Below are 22,255 nucleotides of genomic sequence, written 5' to 3'. Positions count from 1 at the left end.
TGAATATAAATGCTTTTATTTAGGAAATGTAATAAAACTCTTTGTACATGACCTCTCTAAAGAGGTTAGTTTTGCCCATACATGCAACTCTCTTTGTTGAGGTGCAATTACAAATTGGAGAAAAAAAACCTAAAATAAAAAATAATAATAAATAAAACAGATCAAATGTGATTGTAAGTTGACTCACTCAGACCTGTTTAGGGTTGCAGTTTGGTAAAACTATCAACCGAATTCACATGCTTTTTTGTGTGGAGAATGTCTTGTTAAACTAAACAAATACAAGCATACATGATTTGTAGCAATTTGAGTTTTTTTTTCTTTTTTTTCCTAAAGAGATGCCACTCAGACATAAGCTGTTTCCTTCTCCACGCTTAGTTTACACTTGACCAGCTAAACTTCTGCATACACAGAAAAAGCTTGTTACAACCAAATATACTACCGGTATGTTATAATTTACCAAAATGTTAAAAGATTCACAACTGCAGATATTGCATTTAAATGAGGCTAGCTGCTAAATTTGTACATAGTGTTGAATGAGTTTGGATGCTTATACCTAAACCTTTTGAATATACTGTACTGTATGTTGAAAAGGGGTCAATAGTATTTGCTAAAGCAATTCTTGCTGTTGTGTTGAATATTGCAGCATTATGGCACCAACTGTTTTAAAAGCTAACCAGACCTCAACAAAATATTCTTGGTTCACAATTTTGGCAGTTGTGACAAATGTGATCTCATTGCTTGGTGTAGATTCAAACCAAGCATCTTATTGACTAAAGACACAAATTATGACATTGCCTTGTCCAACAGCCTTTGAGAATAAATTGACACTTTCTAAACCATTCGACTATGGTTTAACATGACCTGCATTTTCTGAATAAGGAATAGGGTAAAATAATTGTCACTTTTATTGATTGTATCTATTGAGTGAAGCTTGTCCTAATGATGACACTGAAATAGTCTTAGTAAATTAAGTAGGTGACTTCACTACACTAAATAAAACATTTAAATCCAACATAACATTTCACCACAAAAATATGTCTGCAAAGGATTTAAAACACGTATGTACTTCGGGATACTTTTCATTGACAATCATGGCATTTTGCTTCTTCTTTAAAATAGAAAATAAAAAGTTCTGACACAGATGACAACCATTGATCTAGTTCTCATCTGAAACAATGTTTCGCCTTATTTCCCTATAATTTAAATCTATTTTTCAAGTGAATTCAATTTCAATTGCATTGCCATGACACTGAAGGCTGCATAAGGCACTAAAAAGAGACAAAATTCCATATTTCTTAATGGAGTCCTGTTGTGTCATCATCTTTGGATGTTTGTGACAGGCTTTGTGGCCCAGGATGAGCAGATGTTGACAGTAGGCTCAGGCCTCAAGCTGATGACCAAGTCTTTTGCCTCCACGATGCCAGCCACAGCTTGTTGTAGAATACAAAGTGACTGTATCTCCATCGAGATAAACCGGTAGTACGGGACAACATTCAACATCTGCAAAGAGAATATAAATGGAAATTATTCCTGACTCTGCAACTAGTTTTCTCTAGTTTATCGGCTAAAGGACTGTCGGCTATTATGTCCTTTAATAATACCTGGGACTTATATAGCGCTTTTCTAATACCCAAAGACGCTTTACATGTGTGGTGGGGGGAGAGGGGAGACATGAGAAAAAGACAACTTTATTAGAAAAATAAAGTAAAATAAAGTAAAATAAGCTGATAAACTAGAAATTCCTTCAACGACAATAAATAATTAAATCTTATGCATTTGTAAATGTGATGTTTACTCCACATTTACTCCACACAAGCAAGCTAATAGAAGTGAGAAGTAAGGAAAGGGGCCCAAAATTAGACTTACCCCCTAGATTTTAACACTCTCTGTTCCATACACGTTGTAGCCTTCTCGGTATGTGGCAAAATTCTGGGCATTTGCTGGAGGGGCAGGTTTAAAGTTTTGTGCATTCTTTGCCAGTTTTAGTCTTTTGGTTTCTTGCCGTGACTTGTAGCAGAATTCTACCAAAGCCACGGTCATGGCCAGCCCAAGCCCCCCAACCAGAATATAGAAGACTCCAGCCACATTGCTCAGGCTTAATGCACTTGTCTTGTCCTGGGGGGAGGTAGGGAACACTGTTAAGAATTTAAAATTGATAGTGAGGCTGGCCTCAGCCAGACTCGAATCCAGGTTTGAAGTAGACCAGTCACACTATATCTGAAGTTCTGAACTAAACATTCCCAGAAATTCTAAGGGGACTGAGTAATTTTATTTCAAAATGAGAAGACAGCAAATCCCTTGCAGATAGTTGCCTGCTGTTACGTAGACCTGGTGTAATCTGAGGCTGATTTACTGAGTGACATTCCTGTCAAAGTTGAAAGCTGCAGTGATTTCCTACTTAACGAGTGAAATGTCAATCCTCAGTTGCAGAAATAGTAAGCTAGCCCCTTTCTACTCTAAAAGAGCTGGATTGGTGAATGTAGAGAGAAAGGCTCCATCTATCCTATCTTGTGGTCTCTTTGCAAGGTCACCCCTAAAGGAAGGTGGTCAGAGTCGTACAGGTCTAAACATTAAGCCCTGATTTGACTCTAATACCTATTATTTGTCACACTGCATCTTGAAATTTAAAGTAAACCAAAGTGACAAGCTGTGGAAATTGAATTGAACCATTTTGCTGCAATTAAAAGCCAAACATAGCAAACATTGAAATTCCTTTATAAGGGTTTTACCATTTGTATTTTAACTCAAAGTCTTCATAGGGTGATATTATATCGATCTCCACTTTGGATTACAGTGTCTGGATCACCCACCTAACTCAGTTGGTTAAACTAGTTTATTAACCCAGCAGCAAATGTCATTTATTGTGGCAAGGCCATTTAACACCAGTTGTCTGTATGTCAAGTGCATGGCTTGGCAAATTAATGTAAAATGGTCTGTTTGGAGTTTTTCCACAATAAGGAAACTTGCTGGTAACGGGTAATGCATAATGGCCCTGGATTAATTATAGTTATGTTGCAGACAAATGAATAAGAACACAAATAAACTACATTTCAATAGTGCGTTGGACGAGAAAAAAGCAGTATAACGGTTGCAATTCTATGATTCAACTTTTCATAATTGTATGAAGTACACAATATGTTTTACATTTTTGTTTTATCTATATTGTCAAACTGTGTAGACATCAATGACATTACGTTTATAATAATGAACGATGATTATGATCGATAATGATAATAGTCAAAATAAGTGAAATAAGCAATAACCATTACAATATAAAATAATATTGTCCCTGTGTTTTGTAGATGCTATTCTAGAGACAGCCAAGCAAGTGTTCTATATTTTTTTTGTATGCTTTAAAGAATGTATGCTTTAGATGTTTGCATATGAACAATTAAGTCAAAATGCAATTTGTAATCAGCATAAAAAGACCTGCAGCGACTGACCTTACTTCCAGAGTCCTTGGTTCCACATTCACCCTTATCGTACCACCATTTGTTTTTCAGCTTGTCTAAGACTCCTTGTTCACTGAGTTTCAATACTGCAAGGTTTACAGGAGTTCTTCACGTAGGGAAATAACATAAATAACATCATATTATGTTATTTTATGTTATTCAACTTTTAATCTACTTTATATACTGTACAAAGCGATAAGAGTAGGGTGCTGGCCAAGACATCACAGATATAGCAAGCAAACACTAGCTGTGACCTTTTTTTTATAAACCATATCTCTACCCTAGCATGCCAGACCCCACGCGTATCGCTTTGAGTAATCGGCACACACTGTTCAAGGTAGAATATTTGAACTTGCAGAGTAAGAAGCTGCCGCGTTAGCTTTGTACAAAAAAGAGATGGGATTGCTGTGAGTGTGAGCACATTTTTATGCGCAGCTTTTTAAAATTAATTGGGTGGATCTGACAGGAACCCTTTCTTGACTAATACAAAAAAAAAGCAGTCCACTTTCATTATCACAACAAAGACATGAGTGTTAATTCAACTCTGAGAGTGTAAGACTTGACCTAGGTCCTAGGGTAAATGTTATGCTCTCAAGAGTCAGAATAACATTCAGGATTTCGTGTGACTATGTGTATAGCCAATGTCTCACAAAATCACCCCTTTCTTCATAGACAACCACAGGGCATTTCATAATACAGGCACTATCGTGATGCCAAGACTGTTTTGCAAATATGAATCAAGACAAATCACCTCAGGGCCTGCTCCAAAAAGACTAGCTTGTTGTACAAAATGTACAAATTGTGTAGCAATAATGGCCATAATGTGGCCATTTGCACTGATTTGTTTCTTAAGTATTGTAATAGGTGTTGCTCACAATGCTCAGCAGCAAAGACTTTGTAAGACAATTACCCTAAATAATCAGCCATATGGCAGATAGATTTGGACGAAGTTGTCTGGAGAGACTGAATCTTTGGGTTGAGGAGAATCTTTCCTTGGGCTATTGTTTTGCAAGACATTATGCTGGACTCACTTGACTGCTACATGTCCATGCTTATTTTCGTACAGAAGGAAAAAAAAGTATAACAATAAATATATTGTATTCACCACTGAATTATTTGTGTAATGGCATATAAATCAAATATAAGATACTCAACAAGCAGTATAAATACAGAATAGTTGGATATCATGCATGATCAATATTGAATGGTTATTATGGCTAACCTGCCACCAGTTTTCTAACAAGTTCACTTTGAACTTCTCTTAGAAAAGAGCATTTTTCAGCATGTAAAGTGTATGCCGTAAAAAAGAAAATAATATATATATTATATGTATATATTTATATTTAACAGATTATTAGGGCAGTGACACTTTCTATATTCTTCCAAATAATATGATAATTATCAGTTTTGAGTTCCAGCTCATTGTTTTCAGTCATCGCTTACTACTAAAAAGTTGGCGTGATTTGTATCCAAGGGAAAACATGGTGGTATAATTATACACTGAATGCCAGTACTGGTGTAGTGGGGGCAGTAAGCAATGTAACCTAATCCACATGCTGTCATTTATATGTGAGCTCTCCACTATGGTGTGTGATCATGTGTTTTGGCTGCATCAATCAGTTGTGTCTTGTTGTTTCCCTATCCTGTGCTAGTTTTTTGACGATTGAGAAAGAAGAATGTTCTGCGTGTTCTCGCAAACACTACATTGGTAACCTCTACGACATTCTGTATGCATAAAATGTCAAATATTGCAGTGTCCTGGCCTGTGCATTTGAGGGAAAACAGCTAACATACTCATTACATTTAAATTGTGATTTGGCTACGGAAGCCAAAAAGTTTCACTCCACCAAACATCCAACATGGGTTGGTCATCCACCGTGCAGGAGAAGGAGCTCAGTGACTGCCATAGATAGGTCAGAGATACCCAACCACTGGTACGTGTGCCTGTGCTGGTACTTGGGACATGTCCCACTGGTACACGAGAAGGGAATCTATAACCTGTGCTGGTACTCGGGACATGTCCCACTGGTACACGAGAAGGGAATCTATAACCTGTGCTGGTACTCGGGACATGTCCCACTGGTACACGAGAAGGGAATCTATAACCGTGCGTCACCAGGATTGAGGATTAATGATATGGTCAATGACAGTGATATATATTTATGATATAGTGTGTAGTGATATAACATTATGTTGTGATATAATAATATAGCAGCAGGTATAGGCTACTTGAGGCCAGTCAACTGTCTTTCGTGTTTGGGTACCCCCCCAGCACACCCACCACACCCCACCACGCAGGCATGCTGGTCCACGAACATTTTATGAACAGGCAGCCGGTAATAGAAAGGTTGGGAACCCCTGCCATAGGTGACACTCGCTTAGACTGCCAACTCTTCATTAAGGAAACCCTTTCTGGACATAATTTCCTTGTTGACACAGTTGTCCAAATAAGTGTACAGTGTACTGGGAAAGGCAGTCCTATTTCTATCACCAGTTTAGCCAAACTCGTGCATGCCCTGTCCGAGGCACTAAAAAATAAGACCCAAAAGCCGCAAGCAGTCGATCGACTGGGTGGATGACCTGGCCAAGTCTTTTGCAGACTTCCAAGTGGGTACTGCCACTGGCAAAGGCAATTTGCATTACCCAGTGAGACTATCACCCTCACGACCGACACTTTGGAATCATCCATGACCGGTCGACGGTGCCCAACACCTCCGACCCAACGAATGGAAGCACACCACTTTCACCAGCGAGCTGCTATAGGTCTCTGCCACTTCCATTTCATGTTAGAAGCCCAACTGTTTACAGCTTTTGTGGATCACAGACCACTGATTCATGTACCTGACAAAGACCATACTGGTGGAAACATACTAACTAAACTTCAATTTGGGGAGCATGAGGAACAGTGCATATCTTTTTCTTGTACTCTTCTTGGTCTCTATCTGTACCTGTTTAAATTTTAATTTGCATGTGCATGTAGCCTACTATCTTGGACTGCAAGCCCAACTGTTCATATCGTTTATGGACCGACCACAGAGTGCACAGATTCCCGTGGTCATTAGTTTACCATGTCCAAGATCACTGAACCATGGTTTTGCCCCCAGGACCAACACGCCTAACTGACAGTCTCTCTCGGGCTGTTGTTGGCACTATTCATTTGGTCACCAACCAATTGCGCTCGCATGGTCGCACCGACCTAGCCTACGACTCTGAGGTTTGAGTCTACAGCACAGCCGTCATGAGCCTACAGCTGGCCGTGGTTCAGTTTGATCATAGCACCACCAGCTACCCTGCCCCTGTGCTCCATTGTACCCAAGGACTGGAGACAGAAGTTGGTTGCAGCAAAGTTCATGTGGCACAAGCTATGGACCTGAGATTTGAAAGCTGCCTCCATGGAGTGCCAGCATGTGTCTATGTTCACTACCACATCAGTGCCTATCAGCCTGAGCATTAGATGCCCGAGCATCAGTTCGACCACAAATTAATATAGCGCCTTCACTCAAGGCGCTTTATATTCACCCACACATTCACACCTAATGGCTAGAGGAAACCAACACCAACCCAGGGAGAACTGGGGATCGAACCGGGAACCTTCCGATTCCCAAGCAGCTGCTCTACGGCCTAAGCCTCTGCTGCCCCATCATCATCAGAGACCATCTTGGTCAACATGGTCATGGACCCTGAGGCTGTTCCTCTGGTGTCGACAGCAATGGCCATCATAGCTTGAGCGTTCATTGGCAACTGGACAGCGCAGTTCAGCATGCCATCTCACATCAATTTAAACCCCCTAATAAACCTTGGACTTCTTGGTTATCAATGCCCAGAGCTTTGGTAGGAAACAGCATAGCAGAGGAATATTTCCCCATATTTTATGAAATTGTTTGTTTCTGGCTGATAGGTTAAGCACAATTAGGCTAATCACATATGGTTAAGAAAGGTGCTTTTTGGGTGAGGCATATTTAAGAAGCATTCGCCGAAAACTGCACAGAAACAATATTAACAATCTGTCCCAGTACCCTGAAGCTCAACACTACCAAACCTCAAACATGGAAAACTGTACAACACCCTGGAATGTTCAATATACTGCTGTTAAATAACAACTCCATCATTTGGAGCTGTTTAACATTAATTGAAACAAACCTTTGACAAACCACCAGGTGGTGGAGTTGAGAATTTAAATAATGTTAGTGTTGCCTCTAGAGAAGCCAGGAACTGCAAGGATGATGCATTTCAGAATATAAAAGGACTCAAAATGTGGACGTAAATTGATTTGACAGAGATAGTTTATGTCATCCTGTAAAAATATAGCTCTGCTGTCGGGAAGAAACCATCTACTGGAACTCCAAAATGTTCCTTTTTCAGAAAATAAAAAAATATATATTTTGTTTTTCAGCAAATGAAGAAAACCCTATATTTTGTAAACAAAGCAATAGGCCTACTGCCTCATCAAAGTTGGTGTTGTGACTTTATATATTGTTGGAGAGGTGGTGGAGTTAGCTGCTTTAGCAGACAGTTTGAGGGTCCAATGGAGTTAAGAGGTTTTGTCCGAAGCACCTTGTAATACTTTCCATCGGTTCAATATGTTTTTCCATTGATTTCAAGAACCTCAAAAATGTAGTGGTTTCCTCCCCGACAGCAACGATATGATCTTAAGAGGGACATGTGAATGGGACTAATAGTTTATATACTAGACCTTTTGTTTTCTCGGTGCAAATGATTATGGATATATTAGTACAAATATGAATATGAGTGTATACTGTATGGGTGTTAATGTGAGTATGAGACGCATGTGAGTATGAGGTCAAATTTAAAAACTGCAATGAAAAACTTCAATTGCAAATTGAGTACTGTACATATTGCAGCAATATTGCATCATCCAATTGTCATGACTCAAATTGTTTTCTACAAATACTTATAGGATGTTTGCTACATTGAGTTTCACTTGTGTACCTACTACCTACTGTACATTAAAATAAATAAACTCAATCTAAATTCAGGGGATAATTAAATTAAGTATTTACTTGATAATTAGGCCTATTGAATTGCCTCTCTCAGTGGTTGTTACATACAATATATTCCAATAACTTTTTTTTTCCTGCAAAGAAATTAAAGACAAAGGAATGTGGCAGTCATGTTTGATACTATCAAAACATATCCTGCTCTCTTGTCTAACAACGAACATAGGCAATTGTGAAGACATGGCTACTCTGTGTTGTGTTGCTGTTAGCATCCATAGCCTGCTTACTCAGGAATGGATGACTAAAATCAGCAACAACAACGTTAGCCTGTCTTCGTTCACAATATGCCAGGTGTACTGTGGCCACGATGCAAGCTGAAGAAAAGATATACAGGCAGATCTACAGTTGAGTTGTTCCTGTGTCATGACACACAAGATCAGGGGCCTCATTTATAGGAAGGCTATACAATCAAATTTGATCTCTGAATTGGTATGAAAAAGCTCCCAGTCCCAACTTGACAAGCACACCTAGTAGAGGCAGTTAAACACTTTAACCCTAGCATCACTATTCTTGTCAGACTGCTGTACCTATATCTATCAATAAAGGCAAAAAGCAACAACAAAAGAAGAGAAAGCCTGTCATAGCACAAAAACAGGAAAGCCTTGATCAATAACAATGTGCTATTGTGAGAAATGGGAGCTCATTCAACGGCTCTTAAATGTGTTGCACATGGTAGTTGGAAGGTGTACACAACATATAAGATTGTATTAAATTCAAATGTTTTGTTTGTTAATTTTGTAAATGGGGCCCCTGGTCATATTCTCCACTCTGTTTTTCAGGTCTTGTTGATCATGGAAAGTCTTTGACTGGTCTTAACTGAAGATCACCCAAAGGTATTTCCATGCCGACCAGCTTATACTTTTGATTCAGTGAGACGGTGTTGGTATAATTGAACAAACATTCGGACCATTAAGGTCTTACTTTGCCATTAGAATTCTCACGTTTGCCTGTAATGCTTACTCCCCTCAAGAAAAACGCTGTGCCCCCGTGCCTAATCTGTCCCCAGCAGCAGATCGGAGGGCTAATGCTAATGCTAATGCTATGCTCTCTCATGTTGACCTGTGGATATAAAAAGCAGAGGCAAACATGTTCTACCTTTCATAACCACAGACCAAACCAGTAGCCAGAACACCCCCCCCCCCCCCCCCCCCCCCATTGTACTATATCTACAGTATCATTGCTGTTATTGCTATTTTCTTTCTCCTTTTTTTTAATTAGCCAAGTAAAGGATTCCCAGTTTGATCTCAGGTGCTTAAATATCAAAATACAAAAAAATATCACATTTAGTGGCTGGTAATTTGTAATTAAGGTTTCAGTGATGACAGCCTTGCCGATTACTCTCTACTAAGGGTACCCGACTTTGGTTGACATTGAGGCTGACCTTAGAGTCCCCTCCCCCGCTGCCGCACTCTCCCTTGTCGTACCACCATTTGTTTTTCAATTTGTCCAAGAGGCCCTGCTCATTCAGTTTTAACACTGCCAGGTTAACAGCATTTCTTGAAACGATAAAACATAACTTGTAAGAGAAAAATGATCAGGTCCGTGAGAAATCTAATTTGGATTAATAGTAAAGGAAATTGTTATGGATATCAATGGTTCATAAAGGGAGCACGGAAAAGACAAATTGGTAAAGTATTTCACCGGTGTGGAAAGGTTAAAAAAAAGTGCATATAAAAGTGTCAAATATTAGAAGGGTGGCATGAAGGGGGTCACACTGCTAAAAAAGTGACGTGTGCGGGATGGGGACATTCTGTCATGGAGAGTAGAAATAACAACATCCAGCATGCAAGGCACCATTCATCACAACTGACGGACCAGCATTGTAAGTAGCACGTTAAGAAAGGACATGAAATTTAAATGTTAAACCAGAAGCAATGCAAAAGAACCAGATGGATGGGGAAATCACAGACAACATGAGGGAAGAAAAGAGTGGGGAAAAGGGGACAAAACAAGGATGGAAAGGCTGTATGTATAGCTCCATCAACATTCAGACTAATTAAGTAAATGTGGCTATAATTAACAATAACATGAAGAAAAAAAGGCACTAACACAAACCAATAGTTTCACCACCCACAGACAGTGTATATGAATGAATGTATGTGCGTCCGTGCGCTGTATGTACGTACATCAGTCGTACAATATTTAGGTACGTATGTATATACATACATACTGTACATACATACATACATATATACACACACACACACACACACACACACACACACACACACACACACACACACACACACACACACACACACACACACACACACACACACACACACACACACACACACACACACACACACATACATACATAGTCTAGATTACATTTGAAATGCAAATGCTGTTTGAAAGGGTTTACTTTCCTGATGTGCTTTGGGAGCAAAAAGGGGGGCGGGTTAAAATGAAGAAGAAAACAATGAGCCCAGGAGACATCAGGGTAGGTGGAATACTATAACAACATGGACATTGTTATGTTATTCCACCCACCTTAATGCAGAGCCTTTAGGTGTGGCCACGCCGTAGCCCTTAGAGTCGAGGTTGCCTCCCACTTTCATGGTGTCACACGGCTTCCGCTGTTCGATGTACTCGTTCATGGTGGACTCCAGGAGGAAGGCGAACTTGCCCTTGGACTTGCGCACCCGGGCGACCCCGTCCGGAGTGGTCTTGGCAAACACGGAGGGTTCCGCCGATTTCATGTATGACCACATTTTCTCATAAACTGCTATTTTGGAGCGCTGCGAAAGAGAAGAAAAAAAGGAACCAAAACAAAAAGATTTTCTTCTGTTAGAAAGACTGCTAAAATGTAAAAATGATACATGGTTATTCATGGGAATTTGGCAGCATGCTGAAAATGCAAACTACCTGTATATGCTATGCTATGCTATGCACGCACGCACGCGCACGCACGCACGCACGCACACACACACACACACACACACACACACACACACACACACACACACACACACACACACACACACACGCACGCACGCACACACACACACACACACACACACACACACACACACACACACACAAACACACACTCCCTGAATTTGAACATTTTCAACAGTTACAAATTGAACAGGCCAGCACTCTTTCAATTGAAACGGGCTTGGTAAGATAGCAAAAATAATTATGTTATACCTGCTCGAACGTTGACACACATTCTCAGTAATCCAATTAAAAATGAAGAATAGTATCAGGCTTATGTGGTATTTTAACTGTTAAATGGTGCTCTTTGTTTGAATTCCACTGTGGCAGAATATTTGACTTGGACTTGACAGGACCCCAGTTCTCAGCCTGAGAACTGGGTAGACGTGCCACCTGGACCAGTTAAAACACATGCTGGATGCAGTCGTGCTCTTCTGGCACACACTGCAGCTAAAAATGGCCAGTTGAAAGTCTGCTGGTTGCTCACCAGGGAGCTGCAGTACACAGCTGTCTACAATAGAAGGACAAATATGGAACCTGCATTAAACTAGGTTAATGTGACCTTCTGCCAAGCCAGGAGAAGGCTCAAGTGCCTCTGTGAAAACGTTACCAGGAGAGGGCTAAAGTGCCTCTGTGAAAACTTTACCAAACCCCTAAATGTCTTTCGAGGAGTAGGTTTGTATGATCTCTTGGATCATGCAATCAATTTTAGCACTTACAAAGTGCTAAAATTCCATTATTTCCTGTCATGAGAGAAGGAATAGGATGGGTGGTTAAAGTCAAGAGTCAGGACCCCTCATAATTTGTAACATAAACTTCATTGCCAAAGGGATTTATTACATGAATCATGCTTCTGTAGATATCATGTGAAAAGTATTTATGGGACATTTTGGCTTCACTTACTATGAGTAGTTTGCAGTTTGCAGATTCCTTTGTAATAATTCTTTCAGATTCTTTAATGGATAATGATCAATGCTCATCATAATTAATGATGATAAAAGTTCTTACACTGCATCTGGTTGACGCAAGCAAGGGCCAACATCAGAGTAAATTGGCAAACTGTGTCAGCTGGCTCACAGTACTGTACCGTATATTGCATCATAAAGAATTCATCTGAAGCCAGCAATGGAATGGATTATGGATACAGGCCAATAACGGAATCATTCTTGACATACTGTAGTGATTAATGAACAATTTCAGTGGAAGAGAGTGCTCATGTAAGCAATGCTAAATGACTGGTTGACATTAAAATGCATTAGGAATGTTAATAGTTATCAAATTAATTGATAATTCCCATCCCTAAAATACATGCGTCTCCCTAAGTGGTGAACTGTAGTCGCAGAGAACATGTGAAGTAGAGTAGTAGACCATGTCTGTTATGTTGAAACCTATTAAGCCCCAATGTTTTATTAACTGAGTTAAAAGTTCTATTTCTGTATTTTTCAAAAAGCCCTGCTAGCTACAACCAACTGGACAAAGTGGTTTGAACTAAACAACACTGGCATCCTTGGAGCCTAGTCTCAAGAGTGGGGCAGATAAGAGGAAAAGATTATCTCTCTATCCATGGGTTACAAAGTTTGACCCTGGCATCACTTACACAACCGATGAAGTCAAGTAGAAGGTAGGAACAGCTTGCAAGGCCCTGTGCGAGACAATTTCAAATATGTATTCATAGGTCACCGATTTCAATGTAACGCAACAGGAACCCCAGCTAGTGTTTTTGGTCGTCCAACAGTTACTTAACACAAAGTGTCAGAGTGAAGACCAGAGTGGGATTTGAACCCGCAACGTCTGGATCATGTGGACAGCCACTTAACACACTGAGCTACCAGGCTGTCAGTGTTATCTGATTAACATCCATGATAACACTTAAAACCACTAAAGACACTTTTGATGCACAGCAAACACCATTAAAATGCTCTGTACATGATCCCAAGGCTCCATTTGAACAGTGACACCAAAAAGAACAACATAAAACTGGAAATCACAGAGAGCTCAGTGGCACCCTTGTTAAGACGACATCCATGTGAGCCAGAGGTTGTGAGTTCAAATCCAGCTGAGTTCCTCCTACTTTCACTCTGCAGCATGTTTTGGAGAATAACACCCAGAAGAACACTGGAAAGAGATAGAAAGTTGAGGAGATTTTCAGAGAGTGTGGTGGCTCTCTTGTGATAAGCTGCTGTCTGTGAGAGCCACAGGTTGTGGGTTCAAGTTCAGCCCATAGCCCGTGGCCTCAGACAGCATAGTGTTTTTCATAATTTTTCAGGATTTGAAAAATGTTTTTTTTTAAATCTTCGTTTTTCATCATTTTTGACCATGGGCTATAGCTCATGGTCTCGGACGGCATACTATAGCATGCCGTTTTTCATATTTTTTGAGGATTTGAAAAAAGACGAAAATCACTCAAGAGGTCTCGGAGTGATTTTCGTCTTTTTTTCAAATCCTCGTTGACTTCAATGTGTTTTGGGTCACCACCCAGCTAACATGTCCATCTGGGCCCAATTGGGTTTTGACATGGGCTATGGGCATGGGTTCCAAGTGGGCCGTGCACCCAGTTTTCACAAAGGGCCCAGCCGTGTTAGCCCATATGGGCTAACACAGGTTTCTAACTGGATCTTAGGTGGTATCCAAATGGGCCATTTTATTTCAGAACCATGTGTGCGCCACCTGTGTTTGCCTATATGGGTTTGAACTGGGATCTGATTGGGCCTTAAGTGGGTACCAGCTGGGCGAATTATATGTGACCCATGTAGGCCACACTTGTGTCCGCCCACATTGTCCTACATTACTATCTCCTACGATCAAGGGTTAGGGTTAGGGTACTGTAGCATGCCGTTTTTCATCATTTTTGAGGACGAAAATCACTCCGACACCATGGACTATAGCCCATGGTCTGGAAGTGATTTTGTCTTTTTTCAAATCCTCGTTTTTCATCGTTTTTGACCATGGATTATAGCCGGGTTAGGGTTATATAGGTTCCACGGGCTAATAAAGTGTAAATTCGGGGGTCCTTGACAAGAAAAGGTTTGGGAGCCACTGTTGTAGAGGGTCTATAGAATAGATAGATGTTGATAGTATTAAGTTAGTGACTTTGACAGTGTACAAATGGAACCGGTTTTCAGCAGGTCAAATGAGGTACAGAAAACCGTGTGACTCCCAGGCTGATCTCACTGGGGGAAAACTGTATGAGTTTATTTGTTTAAGAACTAACAATACATTGAAAAATATATTCTGGATGTGACACTTACAAGCCGAAATAGAGCAGTTGGTAGAGCATTAGACTGAATATCTAAAGGTCCCTGGTTCAATCCAGGCTTTCGGCAGTTGAAATGAGGAACAGAAAATCTCTTAGGCTGATCTCACTGGGTGAAAAACTAGATGAACAAGACCAATTTCAGGAGAACAAAAAAAGCAGTGTGAATTGTCTGGAACCAGTGGATCAGTGTGTTAGAACATTGGCCACATGAGTTCAAACCCCACTCAAGTCTTTACTTTCACGACCAATTTCAGAAGAATAAAATAAACAAAAAAGCAGTGTGAATTGTCTGGACTGGAGCCAGTGGCTCATTGTGTTAGAACGCTGCCACATGATCGGGAGATGGTGGGTTCAAACCCCACTCAAGTTCAAACAAAAAAATAAAGGGGTCAATCCCACCCCAGTTTTTACTGTGACACTTTGCATTCCACACTAACATCAATTAGCACAGAAAAGCTGTGTTATAGTAACCAGCAGTTAGCTCAGTGTGATGAGTGGCTGTGCTTGTGATCCACAGGTCCAGGGTTCAAATCCCACATTAGTCATGTGGCTCTGTGACACTCCGGCCGACGGTGCTTACCGGCCGGCATGCAGGCCGGAATAAATGGATTCTGCCCTCCCTCTTGCTTTGCACACTGACTTTCAGAAGGACAACTTTAAAGCAGCACAGAAATTCCCCATGATTGTGTGCCTCAGTGGCCCAACGGGTAAGTCAAATGTTATCCGTAGTATACCTAGTAGAAGTGTGCCGGTTCAAATCACAGACAGTGGATAATTGATATCCATATGTCACCGACACTGTCCATATCCATATCCTAGTAGAAGTATGCCGGCCACATACTCCTAGTAGGATGCTGAGTAGGTAGGAGTGTGTGCAGTTAAGAGCCCTGGTGGATAAATCAGATAATATCCATAAAATACCTAGTAGAAGTCTTCCGGTTCAAACCCAACATAGGATGGTGCTGAGTAGGTATGACTGTGTGCCGTTAAGTGGCCCGGTGGATAAATCAGATAATATCCATATAATACTTATGAGAGAGTAGGCGAGGAGGGGTCAGGCAGGAGGAGAGTAGGCGAGGTGGCACCAGGCAGGAGGAGAGTAGGCGACACCTTTCAAAGATTCCTTTTCAGGCAACATGTCCACCGTAAGATGAACCTAAGTAGGCTAGAATGGGGTTGCTAGGTGTAAGTATGTAGGACTAGTAGCATGCCAAAGTTTGTGCTATTGCCATAGAGAATGCATTGGGCGTTTACGTTAAATAACTCAGAAACTATAAAACATTTCAAAGTAAAAAGTTCCAGCATGTGTCTCCACAGTAGCTGAATAATAAAAAGTGTGAATGGAGTTTCTAGGTGAAAATGACTTTTGACGTGCCTATAGAGCTGCCATTGAGCCCCATGTTAAATGTCTCAAATTTAAAAGCACTATATTTCTAAAACTATGAAACATTTCAAAGATTCCTTTTCAGGCAAACATGTCCACCGTAAGATGAACCTAAGTAGGCTAGAATGGGGTTGCTAGGTGTAAGTATGTAGGACTAGTAGCATGCCAAAGTTTGTGCTATTGCCAAAGAGAATGCATTGGGGATGGGTGTATGAGAATGGGTGTTGCGGAGGATGAGAGGAATGCCTCTCATCCTCTGCAACACCCATTCTGATACACCGCTATACACCGTGAGGATATGGGCTATAGCCCATATCATACGGCATACTATAGCACGCCGTTTTTCATCATTTTTGAGGATTTAAAAAAAAAAAAAAAAAAAAAAAAAACGATGGGTTATAGCCCATCGTTTTTTGAATTTTTGATTTTTTTTTAAATCCTCGTTTTTCATAATTTTGTACAATGGGCTATAGCCCATATCGTACGGCATACTATAGCACGCCGTTTTTCATCATTTTTGAGGATTTGAAAAAAATGAAAAAAATGAAAAAAACGATGGGTTATAGCCCATCGTTTTTTGAATTTCTGATTTTTTTTAATCCTCGTTTTTCATCATTTTGGACAATGGGCTATAGCCCATATCGTACGGCATACTATAGCACGCCGTTTTTCATCATTTTTGAGGATTTGAAAAAAATGAAAAAATGAAAAAAAAACGATGGGTTATAGCCCATCGTTTTTTGAATTTTTGAATTTTTTTTTAATCCTCGTTTTTCATCATTTTGGACCATGGGCTATAGCCCATATCGTACGGCATACTATAGCACGCCGTTTTTCATCATTTTTGCCATTGAGCCCCATTTTAAATTTGAAAGCACTATATTTCTAAAACTATGAAACATTTCAAAGATTCCTTTTTAGGCAAACATGTCCACCGTAAGATGAACCTAAGTAGGCTAGAATGGGGTTGCTAGGTGTAAGTATGTAGGACTAGTAGCATGCCAAAGTTTGTGCTATTGCCATAGAGAATGCATTGGGCGTTTAAGTTAAATAACTCATAAACTACAAAACATAAAAATAAAAAAAAGTTCCAGCATGTGTCTCCACAGTAAGCTGAATAATAAAAAGTGTGAATCGAGTTTCTAGGTGAAAGTGACTTTTGACGTGCCTATAGAGCTGCCATTGAGCCCAATGTTAAATGTCTCAAATTTGAAAGCACTATATTTCTAAAACTATGAAACATTTCAAAGATTCCTTTTTAGGCAAACATGTCCACCGTAAGATGAACCTAAGTAGGCTAGAATGGGGTTGCTAGGTGTAAGTATGTAGGACTAGTAGCATGCCAAAGTTTGTGCTATTTCCATAGAGAATGCATTGGGCGTTTAAGTTAAATAACTCATAAACTACAAAACATAAAAATAAAAAAAAGTTCCAGCATGTGTCTCCACAGTAAGCTGAATAATAAAAAGTGTGAATCGAGTTTCTAGGTGAAAGTGACTTTTGACGTGCCTATAGAGCTGCCATTGAGCCCAATGTTAAATGTCTCAAATTTGAAAGCACTATATTTCTAAAACTATGAAACATTTCAAAGATTCCTTTTCAGGCAAACATGTCCACCGTAAGATGAACCTAAGTAGGCTAGAATGGGGTTGCTAGGTGTAAGTATGTAGGACTAGTAGCATGCCAAAGTTTGTGCTATTGCCATAGAGAATGCATAGGGCGTTTAAGTTAAAAAACTCATAAACTACAAAACATAAAAATAAAAAAAAGTTCCAGCATGTGTCTCCACAGTAAGCTGAATAATAAAAAGTGTGAATCGAGTTTCTAGGTGAAAGTGACTTTTGACGTGCCTATAGAGCTGCCATTGAGCCCAATGTTAAATGTCTCAAATTTGAAAGCACTATATTTCTAAAACTATGAAACATTTCAAAGATTCCTTTTCAGGCAAACATGTCCACCGTAAGATGAACCTAAGTAGGCTAGAATGGGGTTGCTATGTGTAAGTATGTAGGACTAGTAGCATGCCAGAGTTTGTGCTATTGCCATAGAGAATGCATTGTGTTGCGGAGGATGAGAGGAATGCTCTCATCCTCCGCAACACCCATTCTCATACACCACTATACACCGTGAGGATATCGGCTATAGCCCATATCGTAGGGCATACTATACTGTAGCACGCCGTTTTTCATCATTTTTGAGGATTTGAAAAAAATGAAAAAAACGATGGGTTATAGCCCATCGTTTTTTGAATTTTTGAATTTTTTTTTAATCCTCGTTTTTCATCATTTTGTACCATGGGCTATAGCCCATATCGTACGGCATACTATAGCACGCCGTTTTTCATCATTTTTGAGGATTTGAAAAAAATGAAAAAAACGATGGGTTATAGCCCATCGTTTTTTGAATTTTTGAATTTTTCTTTTAATCCTCGTTTTTCATCATTTTGGACCATGGGCTATAGCCCATATCGTACGGCATACTATAGCACGCCGTTTTTCATCATTTTTGAGGATTTGAAAAAAATGAAAAAATGAAAAAAACGATGGGTTATAGCCCATAATTCTTTGAATTTTGGATTTTTTTTTTTCTCGTTTTTCATCATTTTGGACCATGGACTATAGCCCATATCGTACGGCATACTATAGCACGCCGTTTTTCAAAAATTTTGAGGATTTGAAAAAAAATGAAAAAAAAACAATGGGTTATAGCCCATCGTTTTTTGAATTTTAGTTTTTTTCTTTTAATCCTCGTTTTTCATCATTTTGGACCATGGGCTATAGCCCATATCGTACGGCATACTATAGCACGCCGTTTTTCATCATTTTTGAGGATTTGAAAAAAATGAAAAAATGAAAAAAAAACATGGGTTATAGCCAGGGCTGCACACAACTTTTTTGGTCTAGTACTCAGAAGAGCACCTGGAGGAGTTGCTTGGTGCTCCTAAAATGCGGCGACCCGTCTCGCTGGATGGATAAAAGAGGGATGAATAACTTATAGCAAAACAATATTTATTGGATGAGTGGGGAGTCAATGGAGGGTATTGCAACTCTAGATTTAGCCCTAGAATGGCTCTTGTTGTAGATTCATCCCATTATTAAAAATATATAAATTTGCTAAAATCTAGGTCCATGTGTGTGGTCCAGCCCTATGGAATGCATATTATAATAAAAACAAGTTAACAACTTAAGGATAATATGATATGAGCATCAAAGCAATATTTAGATTTTGTATTATTTTGTATTTAAATAACCAATCTACTAGCTCACAACGTGTTGCGACACGTTGTGAGCTTGCAGATCAGCTATTTTTTTAACATGCGACACATCGTACGGCGAATCATACATCAGGCTTCCCTAGTTCCCTTTTGTTTTTAGATGAGGCGACGTACGTAGTCAGACAGTCAGACACACACACATGGCTCCTCTGTGAAAAAAATAAACAGTGTACACTACCCGACTTTACGATAATAAGGGACAGTATGTCGAGACACGGTGTTCATGTTGGGCAGCAGCAGTGCCAGTCCGCAATGCTTTAAACTCTTCCCACTCCACTATGTCGGAACTAAAACCTTAGTACCCGTAAAACGTCGGTGGCCGGTGCCTAGGCTGTGAGAGACGCTAATATGGTTTCTGCCTCGGATTCGGGTTTTGAGACGGCATCGCACACGAGCAACCATGCTACTCCAACAGCCGGAAAACAAACACAAGCACAGCGGCAAATGGGAAGAGTGCAAAGCATCCAAAGCATGACCTTTTACACCGGGGACTACAGTAGTTTGCTATCTGAAACGGAGAAGAGAAGACGAAACTATTTGTGTAAGGTTTTCCTGTCAACCGCCCTCCGCCTCCTCCCAGGCTCCTAGCACTCAGAAAGAAGCATGGATCCTCCCCCTTATGAGTAAGGACGCGCTGTGATTGGGCCAGTAGCCACTTTGAGTGGCAGTCGGTGGGAAATGCTCTCGCCACAACATTTTCTAGTATTCTGGCCATAATAATCATTCTGGGCGGCCCCAGCTGTTGGTACGCAGAAGCGCTTCCCGGCGCTTGATTGACAGCGCATTTTTAATTTTTACCGCGCATGCGCACCTGCGCACCACTTATGTGCAGCCCTGGTTATAGCCCATCGTTTTTTGAATTTTGAATTTTATTTTTTAATCCTCGTTTTTCATCATTTTGGACCATGGATTATAGCCCATATCGTACGGCATTACGCCGGCAGTACGCCGTTTTTCATCATTTTTGAGGATTTGGAAAAAATGAAAAAAACGATGGGTTATAGCCCATCATTTTTTTAATTTTGGATTTTTTTTTTAATCCTCGTTTTTCATCATTTTGGACCATGGACTATAGCCCATATCGTACGGCATACTATAGCACGCCGTTTTTCATCATTTTTGAGGATTTGAAAAAAATGAAAAAATGAAAAAAACGATGGGTTATAGCCCATCGTTTTTCGAATTTTGCATTTTATTTTTTAATCCTCGTTTTTCATCATTTTGGACCATGGATTATAGCCCATATCGTACGGCATACTATAGCACGCCGTTTTTCATCATTTTTGAGGATTTGGAAAAAATTAAAAAATGAAAAACAAAACGATGGGTTATAGCCCATAGTTTTTTGAATTTTTGATTTTTTTTTTAATCCTCGTTTTTCATCATTTTGGACCATATCGTACGGCATACTATAGCACGCCGTTTTTCATCATTTTTGCCATTGAGCCCCATTGTAAATTTGAAAGCACTATATTTCTAAAACTATGAAACATTTCAAAGATTCCTTTTCAGGCAAACATGTCCACCGTAAGATGAACCTAAGTAGGCTAGAATGGGGTTGCTAGGTGTAAGTATGTAGGACTAGTAGCATGCCAAAATGTGTGCTATTGCCATAGAGAATGCATTGGGCGTTTAAGTTAAATAACTCATAAACTAAAAAACCTAAAAATAAAAAAAAGTTCCAGCATGTGTCTCCACAGTAAGCTGAATAATAAAAAGTGTGAATCGAGTTTCTAGGTGAAAGTGACTTTTGACGTGCCTATAGAGCTGCCATTGAGCCCAATGTTAAATGTCTCAAATTTGAAAGCACTATATTTCTAAAACTATGAAACATTTCAAAGATTCCTTTTCAGGCAAACATGTCCACCGTAAGATGAACCTAAGTAGGCTAGAATGGGGTTGCTAGGTGTAAGTATGTAGGACTAGTAGCATGCCAAAGTTTGTGCTATTGCCATAGAGAATGCATTGTGTTGCGGAGGATGAGAGGAATGCTCTCATCCTCCGCAACACCCATTCTCATACACCGCTATACACCGCGAGGATATCGGCTATAGCCCATATCGTACGGCATACTATACTGTAGCACGCCGTTTTTCATCATTTTTGAGGATTTGAAAAAAAATAAAAAATGAAAAAAACGATCGTTTTTAGAATTTTTGATTTTTTTTTTAATCCTTGTTTTTCATCATTTTGGACCATGGGCTATAGCCCATATCGTACGGCATACTATAGCACGTCGTTTTTCATCATTTTTGAGGATTTTAAAAAAATGAAAAAATGAAAAAAACGATGGGTTATAGCCCATCGTTTTTTGAATTTTTGATTTTTTTTTAAATCCTCGTTTTTCATCATTTTGGACAATGGGCTATAGCCCATATCGTACGGCATACTATAGCACGCCGTTTTTCATCATTTTTGAGGATTTGAAAAAAATGAAAAAATGAAAAAAACGATGGGTTATAGCCCATCGTTTTTTGAATTTTTTTATTCTTTTTTTAATCCTCGTTTTTCATCATTTTGGACAATGGGCTATAGCCCATATCGTACGGCATACTATAGTACGCCGTTTTTCATCATTTTTGAGGATTTGAAAAAAATAAAAAAATAAAAAAACGATGGATTATAGCCCATCGTTTTTTGAATTTTAGTTTTTTATTTTAATCCTCGTTTTTCATCATTTTGGACAATGGGCTATAGCCCATATCGTACGGCATACTGTAGCACGCCATTTTTCATCATTTTTGAGGATTTGAAAAAAAATGAAAAAATGAAAAAAACGATGGGAATTTTTTTTTATCCTCGTTTTTCATCATTTTGGACCATATCGTACGGCATACTATAGCACGCCGTTTTTCATCATTTTTGCCATTGAGCCCCATTGTAAATTTGAAAGCACTATATTTCTAAAACTACGAAACATTTCAAAGATTC

The 22,255-nt window shown here is 39.6% G+C and overlaps 1 protein-coding gene across 4 annotated transcripts in view; it reads right to left on the bottom strand.

Moving 5' to 3' along the window:
• Positions 1-22,255, bottom strand: part of gria3a (glutamate receptor, ionotropic, AMPA 3a) — a 130,215-nt gene continuing 107,960 nt past the window's right edge. For 2 of the 4 annotated variants that reach the window (XM_083782926.1, XM_083782928.1), the window contains 4 exons: positions 10,964-11,211; positions 9,852-9,966; positions 1,867-2,115; positions 1-1,500 (listed from right to left, as the gene is read on the bottom strand). In XM_083782926.1, coding sequence (XP_083639052.1) covers positions 1,870-2,115; positions 9,852-9,966; positions 10,964-11,211 — 609 coding nt within the window. In that variant the 3' untranslated portion in view covers positions 1-1,500; positions 1,867-1,869. Of the gene's footprint in view, positions 1,501-1,866; positions 2,116-3,293; positions 3,559-9,851; positions 9,967-10,963; positions 11,212-22,255 lie in introns of those variants that run through there. The other 2 variants (XM_083782927.1, XM_083782929.1) reach the window with 2 other exon arrangements.

This window comes from Protomyctophum parallelum (genome assembly GCF_964188405.1).
Source record: "Protomyctophum parallelum genome assembly, chromosome: 1".
Lineage (NCBI taxonomy): Eukaryota > Metazoa > Chordata > Actinopteri > Myctophiformes > Myctophidae > Protomyctophum > Protomyctophum parallelum.
This window is presented reverse-complemented; position numbering and strand designations above follow the sequence as displayed.